This window comes from Alosa sapidissima, chromosome 13 (genome assembly GCF_018492685.1).
Source record: "Alosa sapidissima isolate fAloSap1 chromosome 13, fAloSap1.pri, whole genome shotgun sequence".
Classification (NCBI taxonomy): Eukaryota; Metazoa; Chordata; class Actinopteri; order Clupeiformes; family Clupeidae; genus Alosa; species Alosa sapidissima.
Genome location: NC_055969.1, coordinates 1144521 through 1158180, shown reverse-complemented (window position 1 = coordinate 1158180; position 13660 = coordinate 1144521). Strand labels below are relative to the sequence as shown.

Genomic DNA, 13660 nt, shown 5'->3' with positions numbered 1-13660 from the left:
TCTGAAAACTGCGCTTGATTCCCTCAGGCAATTCAAAACGCTGTGCCCTGATCAATAATCTCCTGTCTGATTAGTGCTGTAAAGCGCACGCAGGTTGCAGCCCAGCGAGAAATATTATCCGGCACATGAAAGACTCCGCCAAAAACACTATGTGGATACAACAGTAACTACAAAACTCTATCATAGAATGAACATTCCTAATGATAGCCTCTAACTTAGCGACCGCTATAGTTAGCCCGTGCACTATTAAATTTCTCCTGTCTTGCTGCGTACAATATGCCCGTCCAGCCTCGGCTGACGCCACACCAAATCCATTCAGGATAAGACTTGTACGCAGTCTTACAGCCCAGCGCAAAATATTAACAAGCACATAAAAACTGTGCACTATCAAATTTCTCCTGCCTCGCAGCGAAACAATATGCCTGCCTAGCCTCAGCTATGCACCACACCAAATCCAGTCGTTCTTTGTTACAGCCTCACACCCTGCACCATAGAACTACAGAATAAGACTTGAAACACTGTCTTACAGCGCAGCGGGAAATACTAACAAGCACATAAAACAGTAGCTACAAACTCTAACTTAGCCTTAAGCTACAGTTAGCCTCTAATTTAGTCAGTCACCACTACTAAATCAGCCAAGAGATAAAAATCTATCTCAAAACATCCACAAAATGAAAAAAAAACAATGCAAAGCTCAAAATGCTTAAACAGGCCTACGACGTCAAAATAGTTGTATACACACAAAACATGCAGGACTGTTGGCTTCTAGACAGCTGCAGGCAAAACTTCTTCTTGCTCAACCCACTGGTACACTCTAGTCAAACTATAATCCCAAAACAGCAAATTTCTGTTCTTTTTTGTAGCATGAATAATTAAAAACGACTCACCGTTGAAACAGGCTGTTGTCCTCTTCAGGATGAATCTTGTTTTTTCCTTATTTCACGTACAACTGGGTGGACAACACCAACTGAAGAATGCTATTAAAATTGTCTCCTTAATTCCAAATGGAGACACAGTTGACCGAGTAGATTCCAGTGTAGTTAAGAGCAGGTAAAACTTGAGGCTGGCTTGCGAAAGAATAGTTCTTTATTCTGGATGTAACAACAGAGTTCTGGTAACCCTGTTGTACGCACAGCACAGCACAGTGTTGCAAGGTGAAGCCAAGGTAAGAAACTGAAGCAAAGATCTGGGAAACTCCTGGCTAATTATAATACCAGAATATACATTCACGTCTGGGGTCAAATTGGAGGGGGGAAACAGACAGTGATATAGCCTTATTGAATTAAGACGTCTTGTGGGGGAACAATTAGTTAGGTACACCATTTGCTATTGTAAGGTGACATCATTCTGTCTGCTTACAATAAACATCCTGTCCTCGCAGTTTCTGCAGTATTAAACAAAGAACCAAAAGAATGACATACAGAAAACCACTAAAATCTAACACAATCATACTTCTTCATGAATTTAATTAACATTGTGTAATACTTCATGGCAAGTTAATAAACTGAATATGATGGTGGTCCAAAAGCAGACCATACACCGGTCCATACATCAGACCGACAGACTGAGTGGTGATGGCAGTCGGGTACGAAGCACTGCACCATGTTGCTAATGTTAACGTTAACCGCTTTCACACACGCGCGGTACAAAATATACGATGATAAATATAAAATTATACAAAACACTATAATAATAATAATTTACACGATTACTACTGAAATAACTGCTATTAACTGCATATTCACTACAAATCACTATTTGGAGGAAAAGGGGCTCATGTCATCAAGTTGTTGTTCGCGGTTGTGCCTTGGACTTTATATAATATTCAGTGAGGCGCGGTGGTCTATAGGATGAGTAGTTCCTTTGTTTGGAAATGAAAATATGTACTGTCTTGTACCTTTGTCTTTTTTGGGATTTTCTGTTTGTTTTATTACTCGAAATGATATGTTGTATGCTTATGAGTTACGCCGTAGCTGGTTAGCCTATAGCATGGTCTAAAACTCTTAAGATAGGGATTTTCCTAGACGTAGGATGGATGCACCAATTGGAAGAGTCATATCAAAGGGTCTGAATACCTTGGAATTAAAGGGGTGGTTCAGGATTTTGGACATAGGGCCTTATATACTTATAAAGAGGGATCAAAAGTGTATTTATACTTATACATTGTTTGATTTTATTGTCACCGAAGTAACACTAATTATAGTGGAATTGTTGCCATGTCATAGTAGGCTAAGTTGCAGATTTTTAACATGATGTCATATAAGTGTTTTGGCGAACAGGTGTATTGCACTAAATTGAAACTGTCATAGTTGCAATGTAGTGCAATAAAACTAAACTGTCATAGTTGTCCTAAAGTGTGTGCAATTACTTATGTGATTCAGGGTTTTTTTTTTATGTTAATCCTGTTATTTACACATTTTTCGGACATTATGATTTGTGTCAGCAGGCATGTAAGTGAGTGGAGGAACATTTTTTAACATTAGTGAGTTGTATGGCAATGTTTCTTGAATTTCCCCTTGGGGATCAATAAAGTATCTATCTATCTTTCTATATATCTATCTATCTATATCTATATCTATATCTATCTGTCTGTCTGTCTGTCTGTCTGTCCTGAATTATTATACTGTACTGATTAAATTTTGTTTTAACCATGACTTAATTTCTTCCATTTTGTTAGCTGGAGATTTTAACCAACCTGGCCAATGAAGCAAACATTTCAACAATCCTCAGGGAATTCCAGGTATCTCCTAATGTCTCCTAATGTCTTTTTCTGGACCATCCTTTTTCTGGACCATCCAACTTAGTTTTGCAGTCGCTTTGGTCTTTCTTATCCCTTTGTAGGTCACGCCCAGAAAAGAAAAGAAATGTCTTTTTCAGATCTACTCAGCTGTAATAGCATACATATATATGCTATTAATATATGTGTATATGTAGGGCTTGTCAAAATAACTGATTAATTTATATTAATTAATTTGAGAAAAAAATAACTGATTAAAAAATATAGTGCAGATTAATCGATTCCGTATGACCTTTGACCCCGAGCCGTTCCAGCAGTAACCATTAGACTGTAAAATGAAGGAGAGAGAAGAAAATATGCTGCCTAGATCATTGATTGGAACATTACTTTTAAAAAACATCCTGATGGTGTTGATAAAAATAAAGTATTGATTAAAATGAAGTCCTCTTCAATGTCTGCAGCAAGGAATTTGCATATCACCAGAGTTCGTCAACTCTAAAGTCGCACATCAATGCAAAGAAATAGTGTTGACATTGAGGGGAGTGTTAATTTATTTTCATTGTGTCCCCTAGGTTATATCTGTGGCCTGAAATGCCTTGTATGTGAAAAAACTTCTTCCCGAAGCACTATTGAATTTATTTCCTCAGCATATTAGGTCATATCATAGATTATTATGGCCATTATTTGAACAGTGAACCCCCCATTTCTATTTTATGAGCCTCTACCAAATAGTTGAGATGACCATTAAGGGTAACAGAATTGATCTTACTGGACTACATTAAACACTATATCCAGGCTTGGAATTTCACCATTCTGGGGGCAAGGCCACTTGGCCTTCAGTTGGGCATATTTGGTGGGGGGCACAAAGGCCACATGTCAGGGCACCAAGGCCAAAGTAAACTATACAGTAGTAGGCTATAAAAATGATCAAAGTTTTATTTAGCCTATTCACTGCAGTAGACCTGCATCACTGTATGAAACATTACAAAAACATGAAACATGACATATTACATAGAACTGTAAATCATCTGATCATCTAATATTTACAGGTATCTAGGCTATATATAACATTTATTTTATATTTGGCCTGTTATAAAATCATGTATTGAACAATTTAACCACAGCTCAGCTTTAAGAAACTCAAATAGCCTAGATGCATGCTTAGCATTTTGTGCTCATTAGGCTAAGGCTACTTTCACAAACTGTCAGCTGTCCTCTGATTTACCAATATCTAGGCGATATTTGTAACATTTGTTTTGTATTTGGTTATGAAATCATGTGGAACAATTTAAACACATAGTAAAACTTAAAGCCCAAATTTGGAGACGTCCATGCATGTCGAAATTTACTGCAAATTCAAAACTGGATTACTCTGGAACGGCTAACTGTACAGGGGACTGCTTACACCTTTGTGTTCAGTAAGGTATGCTGTTTATTCTGATATTGGTTTGTTGTGTGTTAAAAGAAGTATTCCACCGAGATGAATGGGTTGCGAGATCATGGGACGCAAAACCTTCAGTAGAATGTATGATTAAATTGAATTATATTATTTACTTTTCTCGCGAACCGTTCAACTCCGCAGTTATCGGGTAACATCGTTTAAAAGCTGAGAAAAAGCTCTTTCATGTGATACTTGTCAAAGTCAAAGTCAAAGTCAGCTTTATTGTCAATTTCTTCACATGTTCCAGACATACAAAGAGATCGAAATTACGTTTCTCACTATCCCACGGTGAAGACAAGACATATTTTACCAATTTAGGTCCACAGACAAACATAACATTCAAGTAAACAAAAAAGTAAGTAAATAAGTAAATAAGAGGGCACATATAATAATGAAAAAATAAGAGCAGCAAAATGTGGTTGAAATTGTGCATAGACAGTCAATAAAAATACTAGTGCAAATTCAGGCCAATAAAAGGCTTGGGTAGTTCTGTTTGACCTAAGTAAGAAGAAAGTGGCATAGTGGTGCAAGTTATGTAAGAGCAGCAGAAGTGTTGTGTTTTCAGGACAACAACACCAGTTGTAAAGTGTACAAGTGTGCAAGTGTGCAAGTGGAGTAGTGCAGGCGGCCATTTTTGGTCCAATGTCCAGGATGTTATGTAGCTGAGGGTGGAGGGGGGAGAGGAGGGAGAGAGTTCAGCATCCTTACGGCTTGGTGTATGAAGCTGTTGGTGAGTCTGGTAGTGCGGGAGCGCAGGCTTCTGTACCTCTTCCCAGAGGGCAGTAGATCAAACAGATTGTGAGCGGGGTGACTTGCATCACTCACAATTTTGGTCGCCTTGCGGGTGAGGTGGGTGGTGTAAATGTCCTTCAGGGAGGGGAGTGAAGCACCAATAATCCTTCCAGCTGTGTTCACTATGCGCTGCAGGGCTTTCCTGTTGTATTCAGTGCAGCTTCCGCCCCACACAGCGATACAGCTGGAGAGGATGCTCTCGATGGTGCCTTGTGATGTCTGTGTGATGAATAGGCTACTTCGCGAGTAGTTCAACTGAGATGAATGGGTGAATTTGGACGCACTTTCTTTCTTGCGCTGTCACTGTCTCCACTGCGTAAAATACTAAATTAATTTGCGCTGTGAATGCTAAGATTATTTTGACAGGCCACAGGCTAAATAAAAATCGCTATTGGTAGGACGCAAAGCAGAATATTGAAAGAAGGGGGCACCAAGGCCACCGTGGCCTGTAAACCTCTGATTTTCAAAGGGGCCTCACGGCCAACGCAAGAGGCAACGACGGCCATGGCCGTCGTGGCCGCCGTGAAATTCCTACCCTGACTATATCTCAATGATAACTTTAGTCACATGCTTCAAATTTAGTTCTAATGTTTACTTGGACTTGAAGTACTAGGACTGATTTGATTTGGAGGTCAAAGGTCAAAATTCAGTCACTGTATGTAAACATATGTGACCCTGCAAGGCGAAACCAGTCGTTTTGCGCATGGTGCTATTTTGAGAAAATCCACGATAAACAAACGTACAGGTTAAAATGTTGAATTTCACTTTTTCGCATAATTCGACTGTATACAGTCTACACTTTCATATTGTGAACAAATTTCACGGATAAACATACGTTTTGACTGTTAAACCCTTACTTTATTTAGGGGAAGATTCAACACATTAGCAGTCATTCCCTTTGTCCACACCGCTATAAGGTTTTACCGTAGGGTAAACGGTAGAGTTAATTTACTCATTAGGCTACTCATTACTCGTTACTCAATGTGTCAGCTCTATATTGTTCTTGGCAGATGTAACCGAATATGAATGTGAAAGACTTGCTTTTCAGGGCACGAACGGTCAAAAGCACAAACTTTTAGAAATATCCTGGCGTCATTTTAGGGACCAGGAGAAGTTTTTCCATTGAAGTAGGCTAGCGCATTTTAAAAGTAGTCTAGGCTATACACAATCTGTGTACACAGAACTTCCTCTCCTCTTACTTCCCTCGAAATACATTAATTATATTCTAAAGTGAAAGTGAAAGTGAAAACCAGCGCCCCAAGTGGTTGCGTTCCTATCGAAGAGCAGCTCCAATGTTAAGTCCCATAGACCTATTTTTAAAAAAACATTGTGAAGCCAAATCAGCGAAGTTATCCACCAAAAATATTTTTCAGTGTGTATACAGTAATGATCTTCAAACTGTGAAAATGTCAGGCCCTATTTTGCCTTATTTTAAAAAATCGAAATTGCTCCTTTTGTTTCATTAACGGACTACAAAAGACGTCACGTGACTTTACCCTTCGACGTTACTTACAGTAGCATGGATTGTTTATTAGCCTGGTTAGCATTGACACTTAACACTTACTGCCAGCTCTTTATGTGAGTAGAAGCACAACACCAGTTATCCAGACATAAAGATAATCACCACACGGTTTACATCACGCTCGGTTATTACAAAAATATGTTAAGCCAGTTAAGCAAATTGCCATATTGATCAGTTAGAGATTAAGCGCCCAAACCTTTGACGTCACATGCAACTGTAGTTCGTTATCACCATGTTAAGACAAAAACTCAAAACAATTCAACTGATCCTAAAAATAAGGGATGACCATTAGAAGCAATAGAGGTGACCCCAGTGCCTAACATATGGAAAGCATTAAATTAAGATCCCAATGTGCACCGAGATATATTTTTTTCTAAAAAAAAATCCCATCCACTCCGCTAAACTCTAGGAACACAACCAGTAGGTGGCGATGAGATTACTTTCCCTCCCTTCCCTCACACTATCACACGTGACAATTTACTTAAAAAGGGGATTTTCTCCTCTTCTGGCGTATTGTGACAGGATAACCATGCCAACTTTGGATGTGGTTATCTTAGCGATACTTTTTGCAATACCCTCGATATACATATCGTTGGAAAGCTTAGTGTATGGCTGTACAATAACTTAATTTTGTAAATTTTACCAAAGCGACTGGTTTCGCCTGTAATTAACGCAAGATACCAAACTGGACCCTCATCACAGAGCCTGGTCATGTCTTATATGATGAATACACAGAAAATCCATATGTAGTCTTTACCATTTCCAATAATGTGAGCTAACATTCATGACGTGGTGCGTTGAAAGCTTCTTTAAATTAGATTAGATTCAACTATATTGTCGTGCAGAATACAAGTACAGAGACAACATAATGCAGTTTTGAAAGCTTCTTTCCTTAGAAACCATTGTCACAAGTAAGCAATATTTTTCATTCATTATGGTGGTGAACAGAGGCAAAATTGCAAAAGCTGTATTACTGTTCAAATACTTATTATGGTCCTGACTGTTTAATGTGGCTCCCACTTTACAGCCCATTCTGGCAACGAGCAACAAGTATGTACCAGTTAGTATAAATATGCCAACAAACTTATGCCCATGTGTTCTCATTTTATCCTTGCTTGTGTATTTGTATGCATCTGTGTCTTTCTTGATGTTCGTGTTTCCAGACATATGTGAAGAGTCAAGATAAAGTATTTGCTGCAGCTACTGTTCAGGCTATTGGTCGCTGTGCCACCAACATCACGGAGGTGACGGATACCTGTCTAAATGGCTTGGTGCTACTCTTGTCCAATAGAGATGGTGAGGGACTTAAAATATGTCTTCATATTTCTGCTTCAGTGGTCTATATGTGGCACTAGTCTTTATTGCTTGATTTTTTTATATGATCAGTTCAATCTATTGTAGTTCAATCAAATTAAATAGTTGTTAGCGCCATAGTAAGCACTTTACATTTCTGCTCATGTCTCGGGAACCGTATGGAATTATTATGTTATGTTATTATTTACAGGTGCATTCGTTAATTTAATTTGGCACTCTGAAAATGGAATAACCTTTTGCAGTTTGAAAAGATGAGCGTGCTATCATCTTATCAATTAACAAACGCTTTCTCATGGATTAAAATTGACATTGGCATAAACGGCCACATACCAGGAATCAGAAACAAACTCCCTTTGATTTCCTTTGTTATTGTTAAGATTGTTATTACTGTGTCCCACGTTAATGTCGCCATGGTAGTTTCCTTCTGTGTTGCTATGGTCGCCCAGCTACATTAAAGGGGGTACTTTTTTGCTGTGAAATAGGAACACCTTCGCTAAATCTTGTTACTGTTACTAAGTCTGGCAAAATCTGACAGGAGTTGACAGGAAGGAATTGACGGGAGTTGACGGGAACTACAATGGGAGCTGTCAGCTTGTCTGTAAAAATTACATCCCAAGACAGTCTTTTGGAGACCCAAAGACCTTATTTTGTTTAGAATCTGTCAAAGGACTCCAGTAAGCACAGCGATCATGCTTAAACCGATCAAACACACCTTCTACGGAAGACTGAGAAACCATGATCTGCCTCTTTGGTAGCCTGGAAAGGAGTTTCAATGGAACAGATATGTTTAAGCATGAACTGGGCTCCAGGCAATACCTTCGCCCTCTTTTACAAGCTGGATGTCACCAGCACCAGCGTTATTGTGCTATTAGCTCTCATTGTCAGATGCGGACATGCGAGACACAACCTGCTGATGATTCCCTCTTCCAGCAGCAGATGTGTGAGGACACTTAGCTGATGGTTCTCATTGAATGACCATGATGTTTTGTAACATATACAGACACATATAGACATGTTAACAAAGTTAGTAACTTTTTTCACTGGAAGTGGTCTGTAAAGAACAATATATAAGGTCTTAGGTCATCTATCTAGCTTAGGTCATCTATCTAGCTTTATATCTGTCTCTGTTTATCTATCATCATATGATTGGACTATATCAATTTACTGTATAAACATAACAATTTAGGCAAGGCATGTTTAATAACATACCACACAGTTGAATTGTGTTTGGTTAATGAACCATAAGGTGGTCTCAGTTGCAGTATGGGATAGTGTGGTTTCAACAGTGAGATAACTTATGTAGGCTGATCACGTTTTAATTGTTGAATATGTAATAATGCAATTATACACTGATGTGTTTGTCCTCCTGCAGAAACGGTGGTGGCAGAGAGTGTGGTGGTGATTAAGAAGCTTTTGCAGACACAGCCCACACAACACAGTGATATCATCAAACACATGGCCAAACTCTTTGACAACATCACGGTAAGATAACATCTCTTCATATTTCATTGGTTGATTGATTGTGTTATCACTAAAAAACATAATATTATGATAATAATAATTGATATATGATAAATTTGAACATATTTGATATGTTTTGACTAATTGATGTGTTCATATTATTGAGCATAAATAATTAATTTTGTTCTATGTTGGTTATACCACATTCTCACACACGTGTTCATAGTCCTCATACTCACAAAGCTGCTAAGGATCTTGATGTAATTCTGCTACATAACCATACTACAGAGAAGCTTACAGTTAATCCATTACACATATCTGATCAATACTTTATTAGATTCTCTGTACTTCTCCTGGATAGTCTAGCTGCAGTCTTCTGGCGTAATATCAGAAGCCTCTAAAGCAACCATTTAACCACCTTGGTAACATCAGCTCATTCTTGTCACTTGATTAACTAGTGCAGTGTCCGTTCAAACATGCCATTCCTGTAGAAAACCTGTAGCCTGCTTTAAAAATAGGATGATGGGGGGGGGGGGGGGGAGAGACTAAGTGTTAAATAATGAATACTGAATATTGCATTATAATATATGAACTTATAATTATTAATGTGCAGTAGGCCTAAGCAGAATTTAGGCATGGCTGCATGTGACATTTCTATCAGAATGATATATTAAGCCTAACAGCTGTTTTGAGTTAAGGCTATATTATTGTTAAGCTATAACTTCCTGATACTGAAGACAAACCATTTTGTGGAATGATGCATCATCGTTGGAAATTTGCAACGATGGGGGACTCTGGTAGGCTTGCATGTGACATTACGGTCTGTCTGCCACTCGTTGTCTGTAGCTGATCGAAATGACATAAGACTAAAGCTTTGATGTAAGGCTATATGTTTAGCCTATTGAATTACAAACCATTTTGTAGAAAGATGCATCATCATATGTGACTCAAAAACGGTCTTTGGTAGCAAAAGTAACGTCGCTCTCTCTGCCACTCGTTGTCTAGTTGTGTGGCACGTCTTCTGAAACGTTGTTAAATACGGGACCATTAGCCTATCGCTCGTTTCAATTTGGGACCTTGCAGTCAGAATTGTCGTTTGTTTATTCAGAGTCTTGAGTCCAAAGTAGCCTGGGCTATTCGAAGCTCTTTATTGCTGTTTATTATCCTCGGAATCATTGTATGCAAGCAAACTACATACAGGGAGTCTTTATTGTTGAGGTCAGACATGATAATCATCCAACATCTTGCGTCTTAACCCGTGATTCAGTGCTGCCAAAACTCTGCATACCCTCTCTGCCTCTGGTCCTACGTTGTGCTGTGTGAGTGGGGGAGTGGCTATGGTAGAGCGGAGAAAGCCAATGTGCTTCTTTTACCGATATATTTAACAATATATTTCGCTTTTCTTATCCAAACAACGTCAAACTTGCCACTGCACTTGTGCCCGTAGCAAGACACCTGTCAAGTTTGAAATCAATTGGAAAACTTGCATATATGTGACATATATGCAAGCCTACAGTGCTGTGTATGAGGGGGAGTGGAAACAGTAGAGTGGAGAAAGCCAATGTGTGCTCCTTTTACTGATATTTTTAACAATATCCTTTGCCTTTCCTATCCAAACAACGTCAAACTTGGCACTGCACTTACTCGTGCCAATGGCAAGACACCTGCTAAGTTTGAAATTAAACGAACGGTTCGAGAGATATGCGACACACACACACACACACACACACACACACACACACACACACTGACGCACAGACAGACGTTCCTGCAATTTATAGATAGATGGTTAATGATGAGGTTAATGATGTTACAGAGACTCTTTCCTCTGCACTGGCATCTTATCTGAACACAGCATGTCCTTTCCACAAAACCTACTCGTTCTAAACCCTGTCACCCATGGGCCTCTAACAGTATGTCTGTACTAGTGTTGCATATTTTTAAGTTTTTACGTTATTTTTCATTTTTAAAGAGTTCAAAGAACGACAGGTTAACGAATATGCTATAGAAAACACGACTACATGGTTAGTGCCAAGTTCTTCTCTTCTGTTTTAGTCCAGCCTAAGTGAAACGAGTATGGTTCTCTGGGATAAAGCGAACCTTCCTTCATCAATGAATTTTGACGAGACCTAAGGAGCTGTAATCATAGGGTGCTAACGTGATGAAAGCGCAATGTATGTATAAGTATTTCAGCACTGTGAGCAATTCGCAACCACTCGACCTGCCGAAAATGACCACGAGCCTGCGTTAGCCATAGGGAATTCAAAGAGATAACAGCAAATGCATCAATATGTCTAAAAAGGTTGATATTTATTCAGTATCCTTTATAATGGTTGGACTTGTGGAACATTTTAATGATGGTGTTTTACCAGTCAGTTTAGTTGAACTTAAAGGATCTTTGGTTGAACTTCAATAAGGTTTAGAGAGGTCATGACTGGTTCACTGGTTATGACTGATATATATATGTATATATATATATATATATATATATATATATATATATATATATATATAGTACTACAGTAATAGGCCTATTAAATTGACATGGTGTCATTTTACCTAAAGGTAGCCTATAAACAAATGTATAACTGGAGTGGTTTGCAACAAACTAGGGTACAAAACATGATATAATTTGAATTTCATTGAGGGAGATAGGCCTATCTGGCTATGTGGCTTGTATCTGCGATTTCAGACACAAAAAAGGCCCATAAATGATCACATTCATCTGATTTTTCCTAACGATCCGCTAGCTGTCTGCCTCATAAGCAGGCCGTCAAAAAAACGTGTCTCTGTAGGCAGCCTAGGCTCTGAGATCTGTACACAAAAACAATTGCTACCAACAAGTGTTGGCAACCACTCAAAGGCAAAATAAAGTGTTCCAACCAATAACCGACGAGATGCGCGTTTTCAATTGCACGGGAGGGAGTAGCGAGCTAGCTCTCGGTTTTGTTTGAACATCAACAGAAGTAAAGTTCAGCGTAATCACTGATACAACCTTTAAGCACCATCTGAAGTAAACATTAACATTTTGTTCATGTTTAGCGCATGGTCTGCGTAGAACTTGGTAATGGCATCAAGGATGTTTTCTGCAGGGCATCCTGAAAGCTGAATGATTCCAGCAAAAACTGTCTTAACTGAAATCAGTTTGCTTCCAAAACGTAATGTAACGCACAATCATTGTGCCATATGATCGTGTATCCTGAACTGATAACATGGACATGTTGGTGTTAATTGCTAGCATCACATTGTCGATTTAATAATTTTATTTGTTTAGGGTCGGATCGTGCTCTCAGAATTCGTCTCTCTCGGGATTCATTCGTTTCGGGGAGAATTTGATCGATAGAGTTCCCATGTCTAAGTCTTAATGTTTTCAATGCATCTACATGGACTTTCTGTGTCAGATAATCAAGCTTAGGTAATCAAGCTTCCACTCAGACCAAGTTTTCCCACGAGCAAACTCTCCTTTCACTTTTGCCTCCGAGCAGAATTTGCAGATCACGCCACTCCTTTCGTAAATATGTCTGAAAGTTTTTTCCTACCTGGACCATCTTTTGTGTCAATTTGGAGTATTTCATCTAGCCACTCATGACTCATCATGAAGATGCAAAGAAAAGGAAAAGAGCTTCAGACCGAGCGAGGGGGAGTTTCGTAGAGAAAAAGCGTCAGGCTTGCCTGGTGTCCCTTAATGATAGGACAGTGGAGAGTGACAGGAAGTGAATGGGAGAGAGAGCAGGGGTGGGATCCGGAAAGGACCACGGGGCGGGAATCGAACCCGGGTCGCCGGCATACGGTGCAGGTGCCCCAGCCAGTTGTGCCACAGCTGGGTCCTAGCAACTCATGTTTAAACGTTATGCAGACCTTTTTCTGGGGCATCTGCTCTGCCTTTTCGCAATGGTAGCCTACTGCATAACTGCTGGAGCAGGGCCTGCCTAATCTGAGTACCCAGAAGTTTGCATCATAGGGCCTGCCTGGAGTAGCCTAAAGGATACTTTGTATGTAAACATTCTAACGTACATCCGGCTTGGTTGTCAGACATGTCAGTATTTTAAATGTTTATTACCTAGCCTACATCGCCTTTGATGCTCAGTTTTTTAACCCCTTTCTTTTCCAGATATCTTAGGATTTCGCCGTAGTATCGTTTCAGTATCGAGCATCGTGATGTTTATGGCAGGTATCGCATCGTGACAACACTAGTCTGTACAGTACAAAAGAACTGTGAGCTGCTGAGAGAAAATGGGGCAAATCCAGAGATGCCAATGATCTTAGTAACTACCAGTGTTTGCTATCTACTTTTCTTCCACTGACAGTAGAAAAAAACTATTTTTTCACTGAAAAAGTTCTCAAGATAAGTACCCAGTTTGATCAGCATTTTTAAGAGGTTTTGCCTTGTAGT

At 39.2% G+C, this 13660-nt stretch overlaps 1 protein-coding gene across 4 annotated transcripts in view; it reads left to right on the top strand.

Moving 5' to 3' along the window:
- The window catches only part of ap3b1a (adaptor related protein complex 3 subunit beta 1a), a 131486-nt gene that overhangs the window by 45260 nt on the left and 72566 nt on the right, over window positions 1-13660 (top strand). For all 4 annotated transcript variants that reach the window (XM_042058536.1, XM_042058537.1, XM_042058539.1 and 1 more), the window contains 3 exons: window positions 2678-2740; window positions 7656-7788; window positions 9179-9288. In XM_042058536.1, coding sequence (XP_041914470.1) covers window positions 2678-2740; window positions 7656-7788; window positions 9179-9288 — 306 coding nt within the window. The remainder of the gene's footprint in view (window positions 1-2677; window positions 2741-7655; window positions 7789-9178; window positions 9289-13660) is intronic.